This window comes from Piliocolobus tephrosceles, chromosome 4, assembly GCF_002776525.5.
Source record: "Piliocolobus tephrosceles isolate RC106 chromosome 4, ASM277652v3, whole genome shotgun sequence".
NCBI lineage: Eukaryota > Metazoa > Chordata > Mammalia > Primates > Cercopithecidae > Piliocolobus > Piliocolobus tephrosceles.
Window position 1 is genome coordinate 66390817 of NC_045437.1, and position 23301 is coordinate 66414117.

The 23301-nt window shown below is 38.9% G+C and overlaps 1 protein-coding gene and 1 long non-coding RNA gene across 3 annotated transcripts; one reads left to right on the plus strand and one right to left on the minus strand.

Annotated features, from left to right (window-relative positions):
- Positions 1 to 4427: 4427 nt before the first annotated feature.
- Positions 4428 to 9681, minus strand: LOC111541650. Its single transcript, XR_002731337.1, has 3 exons — positions 9389 to 9681; positions 6494 to 7260; positions 4428 to 5701 (listed from the first exon to the last, which is right to left on the minus strand). It is a non-coding gene; the product is annotated as an uncharacterized LOC111541650 (long non-coding RNA).
- Positions 9682 to 9726: 45 nt separating this feature from the next.
- Positions 9727 to 22937, plus strand: MOCS2 (molybdenum cofactor synthesis 2). Of its 2 annotated transcripts, XM_023210555.2 has the most exons (7): positions 9746 to 9812; positions 10863 to 10984; positions 11155 to 11299; positions 16108 to 16235; positions 16827 to 16977; positions 17901 to 18024; positions 19970 to 20573. In XM_023210555.2, exons 3-7 carry the CDS (start codon positions 11202 to 11204, stop codon positions 20033 to 20035), a joined length of 567 nt encoding a protein of 188 aa, XP_023066323.1. In that variant the 5' UTR covers positions 9746 to 9812; positions 10863 to 10984; positions 11155 to 11201; the 3' UTR covers positions 20036 to 20573. The 2 variants fall into 2 exon arrangements, with proteins under 2 accessions (XP_023066324.1, XP_023066323.1); XM_023210556.1 differs by lacking the exon at positions 10863 to 10984 and having other exon boundaries at positions 9727 to 9812; positions 19970 to 22937.
- The last annotated feature ends 364 nt before the right edge of the window (positions 22938 to 23301 follow it).

Sequence of the window (23301 nt, forward strand, 5' to 3'; positions counted from 1 at the left end):
TAACACTGGTTTGATCCTGCTTAACAAAATATACAAGTAAATCCCAAAAGAGTTAATTTAGGATTGTTATGTCTTTTGTTTGAACGGGACCTTTTGTTATTATGTATTAATAATATCATGCTTTCTCTCTAATACTACATCTTGCCCTAAAATCTATTTTGTTTGCTGTGAATATAGTCATATTAGCTGTTTTTGGTTAGTGTTTGCACCATGTATCTCCATTAATTTACTTTCAATCTACCTGCTGTTTTCCCAAGCTTGATTTCCCTGTGCAAGTGTTTAGAAAATGTCCTCAAAGAAAAAAGCTAAAATGAATATGAGATTTGCCATGTGTGTTTTCCTTCTCTCAGGGTCTTTAACCCTTGCTATCAGGTGCCCGCCGATGATAGTGGTAGAAGGCAGATAATGCCTAGGCAGATGGGGCGTGTCCCCAGTGAAACCTGACCTTCAAGCCAGAAACTGTCCCGGGGAAATTCTCCAACTGAATTCAAAACCCACCTTCCCATTTGGCGTAGTTTCCTCTGATTGTTCCCCATTCTACACCTATTTTACACATACCTACCCTTTCCTAATTAGTTTTCTACCCTGTCATGCCCATATTTGAATAGTGTCTTCACTTTGACCTTTCTTTGGATACTCACAAACCAATCAGCTGACACTCCCTATTCTGAGCCCATAAAAAGCCCCAAGCTCAGCCGTATTGGGGAAATTTCCTGTCTTGAGGTAGGAGAACCAACCCCTGCATCCCCTCTTTTTGCTGAGAGCTTTCCTTTTGCTTCATAAATTCGACTCCACTCACTCTTTGATGTCTGTGTGCTTAATTCTTCTGGGTCATGAGACAAGAACCTGGACCTAGCTGAGCAAAGGAGCCAAAATCCCGCATCAAAGACAGTTTTTAATACATCTTTTCACTTCTTACAGTTTTTGTGAAAAGGTAAGCGTGAATCCAGCTACTCCATCATGACCAGAACTGGCATTGTCCCATCTACTATCTAGCTTCCAACATTTTGCTATTGTTTTCTCTCCTGGCCTCCTCATCCTTGTGGGTTTTTGCCTTTTAACATCGTTTTTCACAGGGAGAAAAGGTAAACAGGTGCTCATCCTGCCGTGTTTAATCAGAAATCCTCATCTCTGCTCTGCTTGAGTTTTGCCTGAAATTGCACCTCTGTATACTTGTCTGCTTTCTCCCCTTTCCCTACTTACCTTTCCCACTTCCTTGTCAGTATTTCTGAGGAGCATTTCCTTAATAAATGACTTTGTTTTCTCATTTCAGGTGGTACTTCTGGGGAATCAGGCCTAAGGTAATTCAGCATACAGTAATATTCACCTCTTAAGTTAAAATGTATTTATAGTCTATAACCATAATTTCCATGTTTATTTAAACTTGGTTGTGTATTTAAATAGTTTGGTTTGCCATTGGTCTTTTTTACAATGGCTTTCACTTTAATTCCTGTTTGATCAGATTTTATTATATGGAAGGTTTCATAAGATAGTCCTATGTGTACTGTGTTTCCCAAATGATTTCATATTTGCCTGCTGTCTTTATAGCTTAATGAAAAGAGATCTGAATGTCAGACATTTTAGGCTCAGTTTCTTTCCCTCAGCATTTTGCAGACAATGTTCTGTGCCTTTTGATACTGTGAAGAAATCAAAAAGTAGCTCAATTTTCATCCAGGTGTAACTTTTTACATTCTTCCCAGATACCCGAAGAAATTTTATTCTTAAAATTCAATAAAGACCAGGAAAGATTTCATTAGGTTTTTAAATTTTATGGGAATACACTGTCCTTTGAATCTGTGATGTAAATTTCTCCTTTATTTATGAAAGTTGTCTTCTATTATAACCTAAAATGTATGTCATATTCCATTTGTTTATTCTTACTCAGGGACACAGATTAACTTTATATTCTGTGGGTTTTGTATCTATTCTCCCTTTATCGTGTTATCTGTATTTGCTTAACCTATTTACTTTTTTTCCGTGTTCATTGAAATTGACTCGTGTTTCCTCCAGAACTGCACTTGAATCAATAGCTGCTAGCCATGTGTGACTATTTGAATTTAAATTCATTCAATAAGTTATAAAGTTTAAAATGCAATTCCTTGACTCCAGTAACCACACTTTAAGTGTTCAGTAGGCACTTGTGACCACTGCATTGAACAGTGCAGTTACAGAACATCACAATCACTGCAGAAAGTTCTTCTGGACAGTGCTGTTCTCAAGCAATAATGAGTCTCTAAAACTTGCGGCATTTTTTTCCTCTTTCTCATTTATTTACTACTTGCTTCAGTAATCGTATCATATTAGTCTTTAACACTTTCTTATAACCTTTTATTTCTATGTTATAATTTTATCTTATCCTCGAAGTCTTCTTATACAAATCAGTGTCCTTGTAAACTCTTGGGGTGCGAAGTACAGTAGGGAATTTTCCCTTTGGGAGGAGGTTTGCTTTCTACTAGAACATATCCTTTCATCTGTTATTTGCACACTGTCTTTTTCACAATAGTTTTATTTATCTTGGGCTGAAATATATATTTTCCCTCCTTACACTGGTTTATGTTTTTCCCATTTGTTTCTCTTTTTACTGAAACTTATTTGTCCAAACCTGGTTATCCTGTTGGTAATGTGGCTGAATTCTCCCTTACTTCTTTTCTCTTTTCCTTACTTTATGAACTATACTGCAAGGGCCAGCAAATATGGCTTGTGGGACAAATTGACCCATCTCCTCTTTTTGCAAATAATTTCACTGAAGCAGAGCTACACTCAGTCCTTTGCTCTTTGCCTCTGGCTGCTTTCATGCGCAATTGCAGAGCTGAGTAGTTGTGACAGAGATCACACAGCTTGGGAAGTCTAAATATTTACAGTCTGGCCTTTTACAAAAGATTGTACTGACCCCTGAAGTGCAGTGAAGGAAGAATTATCTGTAGCCCAAGGGCATGGGGTAGGGTGAGAACAGAGTTGGAAGACATCCTCCATTAGCCAAACTGGGCTGTTTCTCATTTGCAGTTCTGTTAAAGGTCTTCGGCCTGGGTTTACTTAGTGTCTTCGTTGAGGCTGCCATTGTAAAGTACTATAGATGGGTTGGCTTCTAAACAACAGAAAGTTATTTCTCACAGCTCTGGAGACTGGAAGTCTGAGATGAGGGTGCCAGTATGGTTGGGTTCTAGTGAGGGTTCTTCCAAGTTGCCGATGAACAACTTCTTGCAGTATCCTCACATGGAAGACAGTGTGAGCAGGCTCTCTAGGGTCACGTTTATAAGAGCATTAATCCCATTCATAAGGGCTGTACCTGGATGATCTAATTACCTTCAAATACCACCAGGTTTGGGGTTAAGATTTTAACCTGTGTATTTTCGGGGGACACAGATATGCAGTTCACAACACATCACATCGCCAGTTATATTTTCTTTCAGTCCAGGGATAAACCTGAGATTCAGATAATCCTCAATCCTTAGTTCAATTTGGACCTCTGAATTCTGCTACTTTTAAGGAGATGTAGCTCAGTTTATACTCTTGCCCTATACTCAGGCATCAATCATTTCTACGGTCAGAGCTGAAAGGCTAATAAAAGGTGGGTCTGGCTTCCTCACTGAGCACTGTTAAGACTAGAAGAACATTACCCAGGCAGTCCACCAAGGACTCTGGGCTCAGGCCCTTTCTTACCTTCACTGCCTCAGTTCTTATTTCACTTTGATGAAGACTTCTGCTTCACCAACTTCCCTTTGGTGAGATATTGCAGACTTTTTTCCTCAGCTCTCCTTTTTAACACATCTGAAAAGGCAGTGTTGGGAGCTTTCTAGAGCCCACAATATGCTCCTTAAAAGCAGTGGCTCATGCCTATAATCCCAGCACTTTGGGAGGCTGAGGTGGGCAGATCACCCGAGGTCAGGAGTTCGAGACCAGTCTGGCCAACATGGTGAAACCCCGTCTCTACTAAAATTACAAAAACATTAGCCGGGTGTGGTGGCGCACGCCTGTAATCCCAGCTACTTGGGAGGCTGAGGCAGGAGAATCACTTGAGCACAGGAGGCAGCTGTGTCAGTGAGCTGAGATCGCATCATTGCATTCCAGCCTGGGTGACAGTGAGATTCCATCTCAAAAAAATAAAATAAAATAAAGCTTTGTTTTTTTATGGTTCAACAACATCTGTGTGGTATATTTTTCTGTTTCTAAAATCTATTTTTGTGCATATCTTAGATTTTTGCAGAAATGAAATTTCAAGATCTGGCTTTCCTCTGGCATCTGAAACTGGGGGATGTGATATACACATTTTAGAAAATGATCAGTGAAGAACATATTTGAAAAATAACTCCTGTAGCCATGTTCTTTCATTTTAACATGAATGATTTGCAGTTGGAATAACCAACCACAAGGAGGTGTGCTTCTTTTGACCTAAATTTCCTTGAATAAACTAACAAGTACAATGCATATGGTTTATTCTGGCTTTTGTTTTTATTTAAAATGACCGATGAATAAAAGTACACAACATGGATGCAGCATTTTAAAGTTACCTCCTTCAATTATAAAATTGACTTAACAATATTTTGTACACCTACAAGGTGCAAGGCACACTGCTGGGCTGTTTGTTAACAGCATACTATATGTCTTCACAAGTCATTTGCATAGAAAGGTGTTTGAAATTCTATGTGATTTGTTAAAATCAGTAATTCCAGATGGGTTTACTTCAAACAAGTGATACAATGATAGAGGCAGGAGGCAGAGAAATTTTAGGCAGAAAAGGGAGGGTCCCTGACAAAACCCCACCCTCAAGCCAAAAAGTCTGAAGCCGCAGCCCATAGTGAGAACTTCTCTCCCTTTTGTCTGCTCAAATGTTGCTTTTTCCTAAACTACCCATGGCCCACCCTGGCCGCCATCCTGTGCTATGAAGACCACAGACTCAGCCAGCAGAGAGGAGAAGCAACTGGACGTGAGGGACTATGGCTGGATGTCAGAAAGAAGTGGCTTGATTTCAGAGGGACATTTTGACGGTGTAACTTTGGAGAAAAATCCAGCCAGAGATGGCAGGACTTCAGGGGAAGATTACCTACCCAGCCTATCCCCTTTTCTGCTCTCCTTCCTGCTGAAAGCCACTTGCATTGGAAATAAAATATCCCACATTTACCATCCTTCAATTCTTTTGTGTAACCTCATTTTTCCTGGATGCAGGACAAGAGCTCAGGAGCCATGAGTGCAAATACAAAAGGCTGTGACACTGGTTCTTTACTCTTGCTGGTGGAGGGCAGCTGCCTCATGCGAAAAGGCAAAGGGCCCACTGAGCTGTTTACATTTAAGCCACCTACGGATGGCAGAGCTAAAAGGGCACTGTAACACATCCTCTGAGGCTCTGGGAGTCACAGGCAGCCCCTCAGTCACTGCTGCAGGGCCCCGCACAGAGTTTGCTCCTGCTGGAGCCCAAAAGTCTCACCCTGACTCCTGCATCCACTCACCTGCATGCTCCCTCCCATGAGGGGTGGAACACAGTGTGTCCAAGTGAGTGGAGTTTGATCCCACCAGCGCTGAAGCAGCGGGGTTGTTTCAGTGCTGGTGCACTCCAGTCCTCACCCTTGTTCACTTGTGTGCTCCCTCCCGTGAGGAGTTGTGGGCAGCAGGCTGAATAAACAAGGAACCTCTGTCGTGGGTCCCATGAAGGGGTCAGGGAAATATCCTGCTTCAGTAGTCCTTCAAAAAGTAACTACCGCATCATCTATTTTTTAATAAGGAATTTAAATATTAAAATATGTTAATGACATCAGTCCAATGTCTACGGATCTCACACTACATACTCCAAACTTCCTCAGATAGAAGTATTTTCACTGCTCAAAAATTCTGCCACACTGGGAAATAAAGGAGTAGACATGGGCTGAGATTTGAAAATCTATTACCTGTATTTTTTTTTTGGTCACAGGATATGATTATAAACCTCAACTTTATTATTGACTTAAACACGGTCTCTGAAGCATTTCACAAAGAGTTCCTGATACTATTTAGTAGCTGAAAATGATGGCAGAAAATATATGGGCAGCAATAGAAAAAGAATGTGACTAAACATTTTTGGCAATTTGATATAAAATATTTAGATTTTTAAAAAAATCTGTGTAAATGGATGAATAGGTTGGATTTTAGGGGAAAAAAATAGGCTCAGTTCAATTAGAGACTGAACTGTAACATAATAAATCAGAATCAATGGTGGCAAGTTTTATATACTATTTTAATAGCATAGAAAACAAAACCAAAAAAACCTATTACCTATTGGTGAAACAACTGATGGAACATCTAATAACTTTTAAATCCCTGACGCTGCTTCCTTACAAATTTTAAGTTTGGCCTAAAGGTTTCTCAACACACAGTGAACTGTAACCCAACTGGATGTGTAAACAGGCTGTAACCTACTCTTATGCCAATCACTGTGTTGCAGACAATCAAAGGCAGCCAACTGTTAAAACCCTCTTCAAGTAAGGTAAACACCAAGCTGTCACCAATCCAGCTGTTTCTGTACCTCATTTTCTTTTCCTATAATTTATTTGCTTTTTTTGTCCATAATTCTTTGATCATGTGGCAGCACTGGAGTCTCTTTGAACCTGTTATGGTTGGGAGAAGGACTCAATTCACAAATTGTTTTTTGCTTATTTTAATTTGTCTAACATTTTTCTTTTGACACAATGACTCTGATTCTGCCAGGTGTTTCTGGGAAAAATTGTATTCCAGAAAACACAATGAATGTTTTTGATAATTTGCTACTACAAGTATATCTGGAGTTGGTTCCTTCTGGTGGGTTCTTGGTCTCGCTGACTTCAAGAATGAAGCCTCAGACCTTCACGGTGAGTGTTACAGCTCTTTAAGGTGGCACGGACCCAAAGAGTGAGCAGCAGCAAGATTTATTGTGAAGAGTGAAAGAACAAAGCTTATGGAAGGGGACCCCAGTGAGTTGCCGCTGCTGGCTGGGGTGGCCAGCTTTTATTCCCTTATTTGTTCCCATCCACATCCTGCTGATGGGTCCATTTTACAGAGTGCTGATTGTTGCGTTTACAATCCTTTAGCTAGACACAGAGCACTGATTGGTTTGTTTTTACAGAGTGCTGATTGGTGCATTTACAATCCTTTAGCTAGACAGAAAAGTTCTCCAAGTCCCCACTCAACCCAGGAAGTCCAGCTGGCTTCACCTCTCACAAGCAAAGTTATGTTTCTGATCTTCTAATAGCGCCTTCTGTGAAGGTCTGAGATGCTCCTACATTTCTAGTCTCATGGAATCTCATCTTTTTCAATCTGAAAACAAAATGGAAATGTTTTTGCCTCAACTTGTTTTTTTTCTTAACCAAACAGGATTCCTTATTGTAAAAATAACTGGGAAAATGGTGGCTCCAGCTATGTTTTCACAAAAAATTGTAGCTTAAGTGAAATGCAAATGTTCATAAAGTCATTTTCTTATTACTAAAATAATTTATATACCATTGTGATTATTCACTGATTTAATTAATGAATTCATAAGAAAAGTAAAATCAAAGCCTATGGAATAAGCCTGGAATTTTTTGGTATCAGTTTTGATTGCATATCCACAAATTATAGATGAGGATGGATTTTGTAAAAAAAAAAAAAAAAAAAAAAAAAAGAACTGTGTCATATCTACAGTGTAATGAATAAACAACGTGAACAGAAACTTCACAGAAAAGTATAAGTGCCCAATGAAAATATGAAAAGATTCACCTCATTAGGAATTAGAAAATAAAAAAAAATGAAAGCAAGGCAATATTATTGACATACATTTACTTGAAATTATCAACAAAATAACTGGTGAAACTGACAGGATTACAAATTATCAGATTATTGTTTATTTGTAAGAGATAATTGCTCCTAAAATATTTTCTAAAATAAAGAAGATTACGAAAAATATTAAGAAACCTGAATCGATATTTTGTAACTATGTGTTCCCACTTTGGACAGTTTCCATTTTTTTAAATATTCTGATGTTATTTACATTTTATTTTATAATCATAATCCCATAATTGATGTCTTAGTTTTGTCTGAATGGATTAAAATTTCAATGACAGCTTTATTGTTGAGTTATTTACTTTGATTACTCTTGATTGAGTGGACGTTTTGCCCAAGAAGGATTTTTAAAAAGGGTTCTTGGGTATTATATTTTTTGAGTTTTTGTTGATTTAGGAGAATCATGACCCACTACTTCGCTGTATGTAATATTACGGGGTCACGCTTTTGTTCTCAGCCTTTTTTATCTACTGCACATTGCCACCTGCTGGCATCAGATGGCACTGAGGAGTCTTAAGGCCGCTATCATCATTCCCTGATTTTTACGCCTGGGTATGAATATAATTCTTTATCCTCGATGTTTAGCAACTTTACCAGGATATAAGTTGGTATTAACTGCTCCTTGTCAATTTTTTCTACCAAGGACTCTCCAGCCTCACTTCTCATCACCTCCTTCTTTGCTGGAGGCACACCTGTCTTGCCAACCACTTGCGCTTCCGTGAACTCATTATGCTTCTTCATATCCCTGTGGCTTGTCAGAGGCAAGTGAATTTCCTCATGCTCTACTCCGACTCTTGTCATTTACTGCCACTATTCTAGCAGATTTATCTCCAGCATCTTCTCAGTGAGACTCACTAGAGCACACTCCCAAGGTGACACAACTACTTTCCCCTTCCACCCTTGAAATGATACATATCCTTAGTATTACAGGGAATTATCATTCATATTTAAAACTCTCCTACCCAGGACTGTGAGCTCTAAGGAAAGGGACGTGTAACTTACATCCACTTAATGATGCAAGCAATTTAAAGCCAAGAGTTCTTGTTGGCAAGAATTGGGAAAGTTGGATGGACAGTATACAGACAATTTACCGAGCGGCCAGTAAACAGGAAAAGTGGTAACAGTTCGAACGTTCTGACCAGGTGGGATATTTCAAGTCTTTAAGAAACACTAATCATATATCTATGAAAGAAAAATATCTTGGGCCCCTTCAAACTGGGAATTGCTCAGGGCAAATTTGTCTCCTATTCTATTCAAGTCACCTCGTTTGCTCACCGAGATAGATGCATATTCTGATTGCCTCCTTTAGAAAGACTATCAGAAACAAAAAAATACTACCATCTGTGTATTACCTACCTGTGACCTGGAAGTCCCCAGTTGGGGGGGGGCGGGGGCGGGGTTTGCTTTTAGTTGTCTCTGCCTTTCTGGAAGGAACTAATGCACTTTTTACATATTGACTGATGTCTCCTGTCTCCCTAAAATGTATAAAACCAAGCTGCGGCCTGACCACCTTGGGCACATATCCTCAGGACTTCCTTAGGCTGTGTCAAGGGCATGTCTTCAACGTTGGCAAAATAAACTTTCTAAATTAACTGAGACCTGTCTCAAATTTTCGAGGTTCACATACCGTAGGTAAGTGTCAGAAGCCTAAAGTGAGCGAGTGGAAAAGTACGAAGGGCCCTGCAAGGTTATTAGCTAAGCCTCCATAACGCAGGCGGCAAGTGTCCACGGGAGTCTGGCCTCTGCTCGCCTACACCACGACCTCCTTCCTGGGGAGGACATGCATGGTCAGCTCTTTCTCCATTTCCATACTGACTGCTCCCTCTCACCGACAAGACCCATCTCAGAAGCAACATTAATCCAGGCATAGAACAGTCCTCCAGCTAGGGCCGGGCGCGGGGCGGAGCTAGTTGTGCGCATGCTCCGTGAAGGCGTAGGCGGGGGCCAAGCGCCCTCCGGTTGCGCCTGCGCACCGGCTGGGCCCCGCGCCTGCGCGTCTGCGGCTGTAATTTGGTTCTGCTGTCCCAGGCGGGATGGTGCCGCTGTGCCAGGTAAGGGTGGCGGGTGTGCGTGAGGGCCTGGGTCCGGAGCCCTCCTCGACGTGTCTCTCCTGCCCTTTCCCTTCACAGACCCAGCCCTGGTCAGTCGGACCTCCCCACTAGCCCCCAACTCACACCCACCCTGGCCGGCATCTTCGGTTTGGGGGCGCCCCCGCCCCCGCCCTAGGGCCCTCAGGGCTTTGCTGCTGCTGCTGCCCCAGCAGAAGTCGGGTCCACTCCGAGAACTCCTGTCCGCTGACGGCAACAAGGACAGGTTCATTCTGAAGGCGCCTCGACCTTTTGTGGCCACCTCTTTCCCAGATTATTCGTTTTGATGAAGCTAAAATTTTAATCTGAAAAGAAATGCACCTCATTTCTGCTTCATCTGTAGATTTCCACATTCTTGATTATTTGCAAACCTCTATTTCGTAAAGAGTAGTTTGCACGGAGGGACAGGTGCCTATTTTACTTCATCGGATCCCTTACATACCAGGCTGCTGGCACAACTTTGTTCTAGCAAATACCCGTCTGTCCTGGGTTTCAAACCTACTTGCTTCTGTAAATGTCAGATGTACTATGTTGCATAACTTAATCCTTAGCGTCTGGGGACAGTGTTATGCAGACCGGAATCTAAGGTCATTTGACAACCGTGAGAAACAGGTTTTTCGCTTATTTGTTCATTTATTTTATTTGTGTAACTCATCTCTTGACTCAGACATTTGTTCTTTGCTTACATGTTTATAAAAGGTGCTATATTTTTATGTCAATTAAAGACAGCCTTAACATGTTTTCATAGAAGGTAAATACTTAGGATTTTAATGATGGCACACTTAAGTTTGTAAAACTAAAAGGCATCCAGAAATTAGTCTGAATTATATTTAAAACAACAAGTTTTCAGAATTTGAACTTGTAGATATAATGAAATTTTTTTACGGGTTATTTAGTTTGCTTTATAAAATTTGTCTTTGATTAAAGCAATACATTTGGAAAATGAGGAAACTGCTCAACATTGACAGTCAGAAGACGAGTATGAGTTGTTAAAAGCATTTTCTTTACTTTCAGGTTGAAGTATTGTATTTTGCAAAAAGTGCTGAAATAACAGGAGTTCGTTCAGAGACCATTTCTGTGCCACAAGAAATAAAAGCGTTGCAGCTGTGGAAGGAGATAGAAACTCGACATCCTGGGTAGTGAAAAATTTGTAGAAAGCATATGAGTAACACTTAAATATTTTCAAAATACATAAATGATAAAAGTAAAAATAAGGTTAATTTCGATTAATATCTCTAATTGCAGCTGAAGAGATTTGAGGTCTATCATAGCATTGATACTTTGAGTCATACTTTTTCCCCTTTAGATTGGCTGATGTTAGAAATCAGATAATATTTGCTGTTCGTCAAGAATATGTCGAGCTTGGAGATCAGCTCCTCCTGCTTCAACCTGGAGACGAAATTGCCGTTATCCCCCCCATTAGTGGAGGATAGTGCTTTTGAGCCGTCTAGGTATGTGAGATTTGTTTTTCTTAATCAGTTGTGTGGGGAAGGATCATACAGATGATAAAGTGTATGTGGTTTGCTGTTAATGTATATTCTTTGTAAGTCTCTCTGTACCAAATCTTTATTGATACAGCAACTCTTCATTGGTGCCAATAAATTTATGAATATCTACCACCATCTCTGCATCAAGTCTATTGTAAGCTGTTTAATTACAATAAACATATCAGTTTGATATGTTTCGTTTAACATGGTTTATTGAGATCTTACATGTCAGGCACAGTGACATATTAATATCCATATTTTGCAGGTGGAAAAACAAATTCAGAGGACTTAAAAACCTTGCCTTTGATCACATAGCTAATCATATAGCTAATAAGTGAAAGAGCTAACTTAAAAAGAATTTATTTAACTTTTAAGTTCAGGAATACATGTGCAGGTGTGTTATATAGGTAAACGTGTATCATGGCGGTTTCTTGTGCAGATTATTTTGTCACCCAGGTATTAAGTCTACTGCCCATCAGTTATTTTTTCGATCCTCTCCCTCCTCCCCGCCCCACCCTCAAGTAGGCTCCAGTGTCTGTGCTTCCACTCTTTGTGTCCATGTGTCCTCAATATTTATCTCCCACTTATAAGTGAGAACATTCGGTATTTGGTTTTCTGTTCCTGCATTAGTTGGCTAAGGACAATGGCCTCCTGCTCCATCCATGTCCCCGCAAAAAACTTGATCTCGTTCTTTCTTATGGCTGCATAGTATTCCATGGTATATATGTACCACATTTTCTTTACCCAGTATACCATTGATGGGCATTTAGGTTGATTCCATGTCTTTGCTCTTGTGAATAGTGCTGCAGTGAACATACTTGTGCATATGTCTTTATGACAGAACGATTATATTTCTCTGGGCATGTATTCAGTAATGGGATTGCTGGGTTGAATGGTATTTCAGTCTCTAGACCACACTGTCTTCCACAATAAATGAACTAATTTACACTCGCTGCAGCAGTATATAAGCATTCCTTTTTCTTCACATCCTTGCCAACATCTGTTATTTTAATAATAGCTCTTCTGACTAGTGTGAGATAGTATCTCGTTGTGGTTTTGATTTGCATTTCTCTAATGATCAGTGTGATATTGAGCTTTCTTTTCATATGATTGTCTTCTTTTGAAAAGTTCCTGTTCATGTCCTTTGCCCACTTTTTAATGAGGTGATGTTAGACCTTTGTCAGACACATAGTTTGCAAAATTTTCTCCCATTCTGTACGTTGTCTGTTCACTCTGTTGACAGCTTCCTTTGCTGTGCAGAAGCTCTTTAGTTTAATTAGATCCCATTTGTCAATTTTTGTTTTTGCTGCAATTGCTTTCTGTAAATCTTTGCTTGTTCCATGTCCAGAATGGTGTTGCCTAGGTTGTCTTCTGGGGTTTTTCTAGTTTTCAGTTTTACATTTAAGTCTTTAATCCATTTTGAGTTAATTTTTGTATGTGGTGTAGGGAAAGGGTCCAGTTTCAGTCTTCTGCACATGGCTAGCCAGTTATCCCAGCACCATTTATTGAATAGGGAATCCTTTCCCCATTGCTTGTTTTTGTAGGTTTATCGAAGATCAGATAGTTGTAGCTGTGGAGCTTTATTTCTGGGTTCTGGGTTCTGTTTCATTTGTCTATGTGTTCTGTTTTGTACCAGTCCCATGCTGTTTTGGTTACTGTAGCCCTGTAGTATAGTTTGAAGTTGGGTAGCGTAATGCCTCCAGCTTTGTTCTTTTTGCTGAGGATTCAAGAGTTTTTCAAGAGACAACATTTGAACTCATATTATTGGACTCTCTCTGTACTTTTTTTCCAACCACACTTACTAATACTAGATGATAGCTCTCCTGGCCATGGAGAAATGTAGAAAAATTACACAGCTAGTAATGCCTGAAAAGAAAGCTTACCATTGTCCAGGACTAAAGGAAAATAGCTTTATTGTTATGGCTTTGTTGCAGGTGGCTCTTCGACCCATGCTACTTTGTCTTCTTTCTAAACAACTTAGTCCATGTACAAGTCGCATAATGTTCAAGAACATTGTTCAGTATAGTCTAGAGAGATCAGGCTTCTTATAAGTACAGACAGAATGAGGCTTAATTTATTGTCAACTGAAGAACAAATTCAGTAGAAATTAACAGCCATCCCTGAATAAAACTCTTGGTCAGTTAGGAATGAAAGAAGACTTTCTTAATTTGGTAGGATTTTTATTCAAAATCAGGAGTAAGTATCATACTTAATGGCAAAAACTTGGTTCCATTAAAGAAAGGAACAAGTCAAGGATGGCTTTTTATCTTTTTTACCCATTTTTTTCCCCACCTTCCTGGAGGGCAATGCCACAAGAAATGAAGAATCAGTCTGTAAAGCAGATTGCCCCTCATGTCGACACTAGGCTTCTTTCTCAGGCCTACTATCTGGACATAGTAGCAGAATCTCTTGTCAGATATGTATCTCAATGCTATTTAGAAACTGTGCTCACCATATCACCACCATGATTTCAGGAGGTGGAATTTGGATTTTTTGGTATTTGGAATTTATTCAGAAAACTATAGGTTACCATTAAAGGGGTATTGTGGTAATTACAGCTGTTCTTTGAAAAGGTTACGAAGATTACTCAAAAGCATTGTGTGTTACTTTAATGTGTTTGGCAAGACTGGCATTATGCATTTTTAAAACCTGCCAGCTAGCTTTTAGTAGTCTTGTAAAATCAGAAGTTGTGGGAACTCAGTATGGTTTGAAGCTCATAGACCATATTTGTATTACCTATATTTTCTTGCAAGAAAAAGAGGTGGAAGACACTTAGGTGGCTTGTGCAGCAGATGAAAAATCCTGGAATCTAGTGGTATATGAAGAATAGTGCTGTTTCCGTGGTGGAAAGGAGATAGGAAAAAGAACGTTGGCTTAACTAAGACTCCTTGGTTGGAATTTCAGCACCTTGAGTGAGTTCCTTAACTTCTCTGAGCCTTCTTTCTCTCATCTTTTAATTCAGATGAAATCTTACAGGATTAATAATTATATTCCTCATTGCTTGCAAGATTCTGCCTATCAGTTCAGCCTCAGCCTGTCCTGTTCTCTCCATTCATTCTAGGTTCTGGAGAACATCACACCTTTTCTTGTCCCAGAGCCTTGGCATTGGCCACTCCCTCTCTCTGCCTGGGGGCCTGTGCCCTGGTTTCTTTACAAGACTTCCTCCTTATCTTTCAGGTCGCAAGTTTTCATACAGCCTCTTGAGAGAAATCTCCCCCAGACCCCAGGTTCTGTCTCTGAAGCCTGTTTATTTCCATGAGTTATCCCTATTTGTAATTCTGAGTTTCTCCTGTAATGCTTTGTTTCTCCTATTTGAATGTGAGCACCCTGAGGAAAGGAGCTTGTGCTTCTTTCCCCTGGTTGATACCTAGTGCCTGGCCCTAGTCTCTGGCCCTTAGTGAGTATGTAGTAATGTTTGAGGAATTAAATGAGAAATGCATGGCAAAGGGCTTTGCACAATACCTGGTAAATAAGTGTTCAGTTCATTCCCTTATTTCCTCAGTTACTTACCTGGGGTTTTGCCAGGTTGTGAAGGGAACCCAGTTCCGGTAGAATCACTGTCACTTCTGTTCTCCCTTTTTTGTTGGATAAAGAAAAAGGCAGCTTTAGGTGTAGTGCTTGGTACCACAGTGGTGAGAGGGGATGGGCATGTAGGTGAAAGTGGCAGTAACCTCTACTGTACCTTGATGGGAGATATGAATAGCAATTACAGAATTTGGAATATATTGGCATTGAGATAGATTATATTTTAGTGATCATGCTAATGATAGATTACTTTTTTGTCATGCCTGATTCATTATGAATATTTATACACATAATTGAGTTTTGCTAATTTTTACGCTTGCTTATTTTTATCATTCAGATCAAATCATGCCTCCTGACACATCTAATGGTCGGGAAAAAAGGAAAGATACATTTTATCTGAGGAATGTGAGCCCCTCAGATAAAACATTAAGAGGCACCGACAGGCCCTGGAATGAAATGGCAGTCATGTCACTCTCTTAAGCTGCATCATTACCTTTTTTTTTCTTTTTTCCTTTTTTTGAGATGGGGTATCACTCTGTCGCCCAGACTGGAGTGCAATGGCATTATCAATCTCAGCTCACTGCAACCTCCACCTCCCAAGCTCAAGCAATTCTCCTGCCTCAGCTTCCCAAGTAGTTGGGATTATAGACGTATGCCACTACCACCTGGCTAATTTTTGAATTTTTTGTAGAGACGGGGTTTCACCATGTTGGCCAGGATGGTCTCAAACTCCTGACCTCAAATGATCCACCCGCCTCAGCCTCCCAAAGTGGTGGGATTACAGGTGTGAGCCACTGGTCCCTTGAATCCACTTATGAGGGCTGCAGACTAGCTGAAGCTAAGAAACCATAAAATCCGTATGCTGGACACTCTAACTTACACCCACCCTATAGTTCAACAGTGTACAGCCAATCCGTGATCAGCATTATCTCGGTATGCCTGTGAGAATTCTTGGTGAAACTTTGTATCGTCGTATCAGCCCACTTCTTGTTCCCTTTGCCTTTAAAAAGCTGCTTGCAACAAAGGCTGAGGGAGTGCTCCCCAACGGAACTCCCTGAAGTATCTTAGAAGTATCCTGGCCCACTATCCTTGTCTTGGCTCATGTAAACTCTTTATATTTTGTGCCACAACCTCTTCTTTTTACATCGACATAATGTAGAAAAAAATATAAATTGAAAGAGCCTGTAAGTTGTTGAGTGTTTTACCCCTAGGACTTTTGTTAATGTTTACTAACGTGTTATTTCTAGGAAAGATATAGATGAAGTTGAAGAGAAATCTAAAGACATTATAAACTTTACTGCTGAGAAACTTTCAGTAGATGAAGTCTCACAGTTGGTGATTTCTCCGCTCTGTGGTGCAGTATCTCTCTTTGTAGGTGAGTGTTAATTTTCATTGCATCTATCACTGCACAAGACAATAGAAATTACCATGTGCTTTCCATGTTCAGTGTTAACAGAGGAGTTTGAAATACTGAACTTTAAACCAAGATTACCCATGATGGTGGGTAGACTTTTTTTGTAGTTCTTATTTTGTTTTAGTAACCTTCAAATTAACCTATATTAAATTACAAGGCATTTTGAAAAGTAGGATAAAAGTCATTGTTAGGAGAAAGAATTCTAGATTTTCCAAAATTGAAGATAAAAATGTACTTGATAGTCCTGGGAACATAAATATTTTCCTTTTAAGTATCTGTTAGAAGAGGAATATTGCCTGCTTTGCCAGGTGAGTGTTTTTAATAAACTTGATTAATCAGTGCTGTTTATTTCCTTATCATCTTTGTGATTGTCTGTTTTATTTTCCTAATTAAATTTTGTTTTTAGAAGATTTCAAAGTAGTTTTAGAAGAATTGGTATGCTGCTTGTTTACTATTAAAAATAATCCTTTTTTATTAACGTACTATTTCTTTTGTAGGGAAAAACCTTATTTTAATTGTTTTCTTTTTCTTTCTATTTTTTTATTTTTAAAGGGACTACAAGAAATAACTTTGAAGGGAAGAAAGTCATTAGCTTAGAATATGAAGCGTATCTACCCATGGCGAAAAACGAAGTCAAAAAGATTTGTAGTGACATTAGGCAGAAATGGCCAGTCAAACACATAGCAGTGTTCCATAGACTTGGGTATGATTTCCTTTATCAATTTAAAAGTTAAGTATAGTTGTTTTCCATCTTTGTACTAACTCTGATTCTTGAATCTTTCTTAGGAATTCTGTATTACCATGACAGGAACATTCATATATTATTTTTGGAGGACAATAGGGATGGCTGTTAGTACCTGTAGTGACTGCCTGGTGGGTTTTGATATTGGGAGAGCTCTTGTTGCCTCTGTTGCTATAACAAAGTGCACCTATGCCAAGACTTTTAGGCCCTTGGCCTACGGGCCTGTGCTAATGTGTGCTAAAGGCCTTGAGGCCTTTTGAGAGTTGTTTTGTGGTCTAGAGTCTGTTTATATGACAATCTGTGACAGATTCTTTTTGATATAAATGCCTCTGAAAGTCATTAAAGTGATTTGCCTTTTTGTGCCCCTAAAAAGAGAAGAGTTCTTGGCTTTAAAAAGAAGCCAGTAATTGAGACTGTATCTATCATACTCTATTAGTTACTAGTTTGTTATTAATAACCAGTAGTTTTATTAATGGTTAATATTATCACTCCTATTATTTGATATTTATTATTTTAAATTTTGTATTATACTCACTAGGACATAACTTTGTATCTCTAGGCATTACCTGGCACTGTGCCTTGTTTGTTTGAGTCAGGCGTTTGCTGTATCCGTGAAAGGATTTCCCTTGGTGCCCATCAGAAGGGTTTAGTGGATAGATTCTAACAAATTAGCTGTAGCATGAGCTTCATCTGCTGCCTCTGCTGAATGCTACTGCGATGAACTACTCTTTTCTAACTGGATGTTTATATAAAATAGAACTACAGTGTAATTCTAAGAATGCATACCTGAATTTTTTTTTTTTTTTTTTTTCATCTATCCAGCAGATTCTTTGACACATAGATTCAGAGGTGATAGTGATTTTTTTCTCTTCATCTTGTTAAAGCTTGGTTCCAGTGTCAGAAGCAAGCATAATCATTGCTGTGTCCTCAGCCCACAGAGCTGCATCTCTTGAAGCTGTGAGCTATGCCATTGATACTTTAAAAGCCAAGGTGCCCATATGGAAAAAGGTAAGTTAAGAAAATAATACATTTTGCCATGTGGGCCTGATTTCTCTCAGGAATTTTTAGATAAAACCCCCCATATTCATGGACTTTTTACTAACTGTAGTATCTTGTTTTCTTTATCTGTGAAATATCTTCTTTCCAAGATTTGTTAAGCATGAAAAATATGTGCCCCAAAGAATGCATGGCACAAAGTAAGCCTCAGTGAGTGGTAACAGTGAGAATTCCTAGTCTGGACTGTTGGAGAGGTTAATATATGAAGTTATTTCTCTTGCATTATAATTCCCTTGAATTAGAAGGTCTTTCTGTTGGAGAGTGAGAATAATGCATTAGCTATTTAGGTGGTGGCTAAAACAGAAATTCTTTAAGGTGAAAGAGGCTTTTCCTAGAGGTCCTTTTTAGGGAAAAAAAAAAAAAGGTGAGATATTGCTCCCTCTGAGAAAATGCACAGTGAGTGGGTTTAAAAACAGAAATAGGAACTTCTGGCATGTTTTCTGTCAATAAGGGCAAATAATTCTCTGGTTAAATAGAGCATTCTGATGGGATGAAAAGGCCCAACTCCCTAGTTTCTCCTCTGGTGTAGTAACATTTCACAGTGGGATTGTTCTGTGGTTGCACATTCAATGTCTAGAATTGTCTAGAATTGCCTTCAGCATTATTGCTGGCAGCAAAGCGGAAGAGTTAATGAACAGCTCAGTAGATCAAAAGACCAGAGCAGAGAGCCAAGGCTTTTAAAGGGCACTTCTCCCCTCCTTCTCAGGGGAACTGCCTCAGTCAGTGGTAGAAATAAGCAAGTTGGACTCATAACCACAGCCTGGAAAATTTGGTGACCATGTTTTCAGAATAAAATTGAAGCCCATTGTTGTAAGAGAATACATAGGGATTAGAGGATAAAATATGTGAAAGGAAACTTAGTGAAGCTCAGATGTATTATTCCCTTGCTATCAACAAGGCTGACACAATTTTGACAGAACAGGAGGCAGACCTCCAGAGAGGGAAGGTAGGAAGAGCTTTCTAAGATCTGCTGCAAGCCTGAGAGGCAGGGGTAGCTTTCTTTACCAGGGAGGAAAGGGTGCACAGTCAGTGGACAGAAAGTAGATGGGAGCAACACCAGAAATACAGGTAATGAGCAGGAGTTGGGGCATATTCTTGTTTTCATGCTTTGAGGACTAGCTGGGCTTCGTATTTTGCTTTTGTTTGTCCATAGAGAGTCGGACGAAGTGCAGGAGTTCAGAGAACAGTTGAATTTGAATTCCTCTCCCCACAGAAATGGAATGTGACTAGAGAGTGAGAAGAAAAAGTGATATGTTTTTCTTACCGCTTCTTTCCACAAACTATGTAACTTCTAGTCTGGTTCTAGTCTTGGCCTGTGCTTTGAGATCATCTGTGATATAGGGAAGGGTGGCAGGTAGGTAGAGTGCATATGTCACAGAACAACTCATACCAGAGTGCAGCTCAAACTTGTCTAAGAACTTCTGAGAGGTGATCACGTAATTTAACAGCTAATGAAGATATTTGCCTGTGGAAAAGCATATTTAGAAATGTTGAAGTAGCAGGTGTGTTTGGAAAGAAAAAAAATGTTTGAAACTAAAGACCTTCTATGTATCTTCCCCTATGTAACCTTCTGTCTTCCCCTGTGTAACCTTGCCCATGATGTCTCTCATCATGACCCCAAATAGAATTAATTGTTTATTTCCTTCTGTGGTTGTACCCTGTTTTTCTATAGCTTCTTGTCTCTTATTTTTGCAGTTGTGTTGAGAGTCCTTAAATGTAGAGAACATGTCCATTCATTTTTCTGCTCTCAGTGCCTTATACAAATGTCTAATGGATTGTTGAAAGAGGAGCCATTGAAATAGATGTGATATTCATTTGTCTGATTTATTCAAATGTATTTTGTATTCATATATTAGAATGGTCTATTTTTAATACCTGTTATGATTTTGTGTTTTAGGAAATTTATGAAGAGTCATCATCTTGGAAAGGAAACAAAGAGTGCTTTTGGGTATCCAACAATTAATCACTTAGTTTTTAGAGCCTGCAATCTTAACTTTGTTAAACTATTATCATTGATCACATTTTGATTTTTTTCTCTCCACGTTAGGATAGTTTACTGAAGCACAGTCTCTTATGTTACACTAGTGGGACAAAAGGGAGAAAAAGGAGCAAGATAAATGGGTATGTAGGATGAAGGGTTATTTAAAATGGAACTAAAGATAGAAGGAGGACTGTAGGAAAGAAATAGAATAATTTAAATGTGAGGAAAGATGTCTGTGGTAGACATAGCCTTCCATGACTAATTTCTAATTGTAACTCAAACTCCCATTGAGGTATGGGCCCTCCTCAGTGACTTTAACTGACTCAGAAAGATACTCCCCCACCACCCCCACCTCACCACCCCTGTCCTGGTTCAGGGATAGCATTATTATCAAGGATGCATGACAGGAATGTTGGCAGAACTGGAAAGTATTAAAAAATCATTATCAGACAGTCTTGATACATATTTTCAGAAATATATTAAAAATAATAAACTGAAACTGATTTCAAAAGTTTAAAAATAGTATTTTTTTTTTTTTAAATTGCCTAAAATAGTTCTTACTATGGAGATTTCTGGGATTTCAGAATCTATAATCTTACCAGAAAACTTTTTGTTTTTATTGGTTGTTAATTTTGTATCAATATATAAATCAGGACAAAATTGTCATAAATACCTGTTATGATTTTGTGTTTTAGGAAATGTACGTGGTTTGTGTTAAAATGTTTAGGTAAACAATGCCCTAATTTTTAGTTGGTTAAGCTTTATAGTATTTTGATAGACTTGTATATATAAGTCCCATATATTTCTTAAAATTTTTTTCCAGCTTTATTGAGGTATACTTGACAAAAATTGTATATATTTACAGTATACAATATGATGTTTTGATACACATATACATTGTGAGGTGATTACCACAATCCAGCTAATTAACATATTCCTCACCTCACGTAGTCCCTTCTTCTGTGTGGTGAGAATATTTAAGATCTACTCTCAGCAAATTTCAAGTAAACACATAGCTCATAAAATAATAAAATACTAGCACAATTTGGGCAGTTGTCGTCATCACAAAATTTGCATTATGCATATTAAGAACAAAAGGTATACTTTCAGACACTTAGATTGAAGGATTTTTTTCTTACGTTTGGGCAAATAAGAAACCCTAGTAATCCTATTTGTTATATCCAGTGAAAACATCTTTTACCTAAGGAACCCATTTATTCAACAAATATTTATTGAATGCCTATTTTGTGCCAGGCACCCACCCAGTGATCTTTTTCTACCAACCTAAATACCTAGGGGAACACTCTGCATCTTATCTGTGGCTGGGACCCACAGGACAGCCACACTGACTTTAGGAATCACCTGGTTACATCAGTTGATGCTTATTCCTGGAGAGATTGGTCCAGAAGGATACTGAAAGGGCAGACAAACCCTTCTCCTACTTCCTCTGCCGGGTTCGGGTTGCCTATTTGGTCTTAGCCTTACCCTCTCAGTTCAGTGTCACTCTGTGCTTGCCATCGAGCTTCAGCCTGTCCCCATTGGAGAGCAGCGGTGGGTGTTGGCTGTTGATTATATCTGAAAGCACATTATCATGGGGTTACTGGGTCACAGTAGATATTTCTAGGATTTTGTACATAGGTTGTTAAATGGATGTTTGTTTTGTCATATGCAGTGTTGATAGGTATATGTTGATTTCAAGATTTTCTTTCTTAAATATTTCTTTAGAAGTTCCTTATTGAGGGTAATGATGTTTTTAAAGAACATAGAACATTCTTTATATTTTAAAAGAATCACGCCTTCAGTAAGTAGGCTTTATTCTAAGTTTGGAACTGAGACTGTTATGCTTTTAAAGTCTGTGATAGAGAGGTTAAGGAGTTAACCTGGGGCATGCCAGAACTGGGATGGAACGGCCTTGAAAGATTTTAGTGCATTGCACTTGACTTAGATAGGATCTTTCCTGACCCTTGCTTACTTAGGAATGGCAGAGTTAATTGGTGGTTAAGGTATTAAGGGGCTACTATCACTCTGATATGTAGCTTTTCCATCTCTGTAACTTGTCTTCAAGTAACTGGAAGAGTAATATATATATATTAAAAAAAAAAATAGCCTTTAATCAGATTGCCTGCCGTGTTTCATGGTCACTTTAAAGCCATGACTTCTCATGATTGCTAGGTAAGTTCACTCAAGAAATAGGAAATTCAAATTCTTTATGTTTTAAGTATTTTTGAACAAGTGGGAAAATGAAATTGATTTTTATCATGTTTAAATGAAAGTAACAGCAGATATTCAATGAGTGACTTATTTTGTGGATATTTTTGTCCTTTGGATATGATGTGTAGAGTCACAATATATTTTCATCTTTTTTGAGAAATTAGTGATTTAGACATCTTACATAGTTACTGAGCACTTGGTACAGTAAAGATCTCTCTTAAGGATGATTTGTGTGATGTAGTTAGGTGGACCATCCAGCAGAGGGCGGTAGAGCCAGGGCCATAGTAAAAGTTACAGTAAAGTTGCTTTTAGCAACTTGAGTCTTAGATTTAATTTTGCATAGAATCAAAAGTTCAGTTTAGTAGCCATTTTCTTTAAAGTCAGGCTGTAGTGGTTCCTAAATGAAAATTAGGCCCTGATTTTGTGTAAGATGATGTCCAATCTTTGACACCTTAAAAATATTAAAAGATGATGATGAGGAAGGAGTTTTTAAAAATGCAATTTGTAGTTTTTAACAAGTGATGTAGAATAAATAAAAGGAAGTACTTTTTAAAAAGTAAGTATAAAATTATTTTCCAGTTAATTCTATGGGACAAAGTGATTGCTTTAATACAGGTCTTTTAACAGCATTTCCTAACCTGCTCTGTGAAAAAGAAATAAAAAGTAGTGCTCTTTTTCTGTAACATTTTATTTTTTAAAGAGATGGTGGGGGGGCGGGGGAGTCTCATTATGTTGCTGGCCTTGAACTCCTGGGTTCAAAGGATCCTCCCTGCCTCAGCCTCCCAAGTAGCTGCAACTCCCACACTCAGCTCTCCAAGATTGTATTTGAATGTGAGAGATATAGCAGATGCACTTATTGATGGTCATGCTGCAGTGAGCTGCCCTCCTGAGACGGCTCAGCACAACTGCGATGGGCAGGGAGGCGTGTGAGACAGCACTGCAGACATGAATGGAGATGCTGGTGCATCACTATTTATGGCAGCACACACTCACTTTCCACCCCATCTTTGCATTACTCTGCCATCTGTACAGCGATG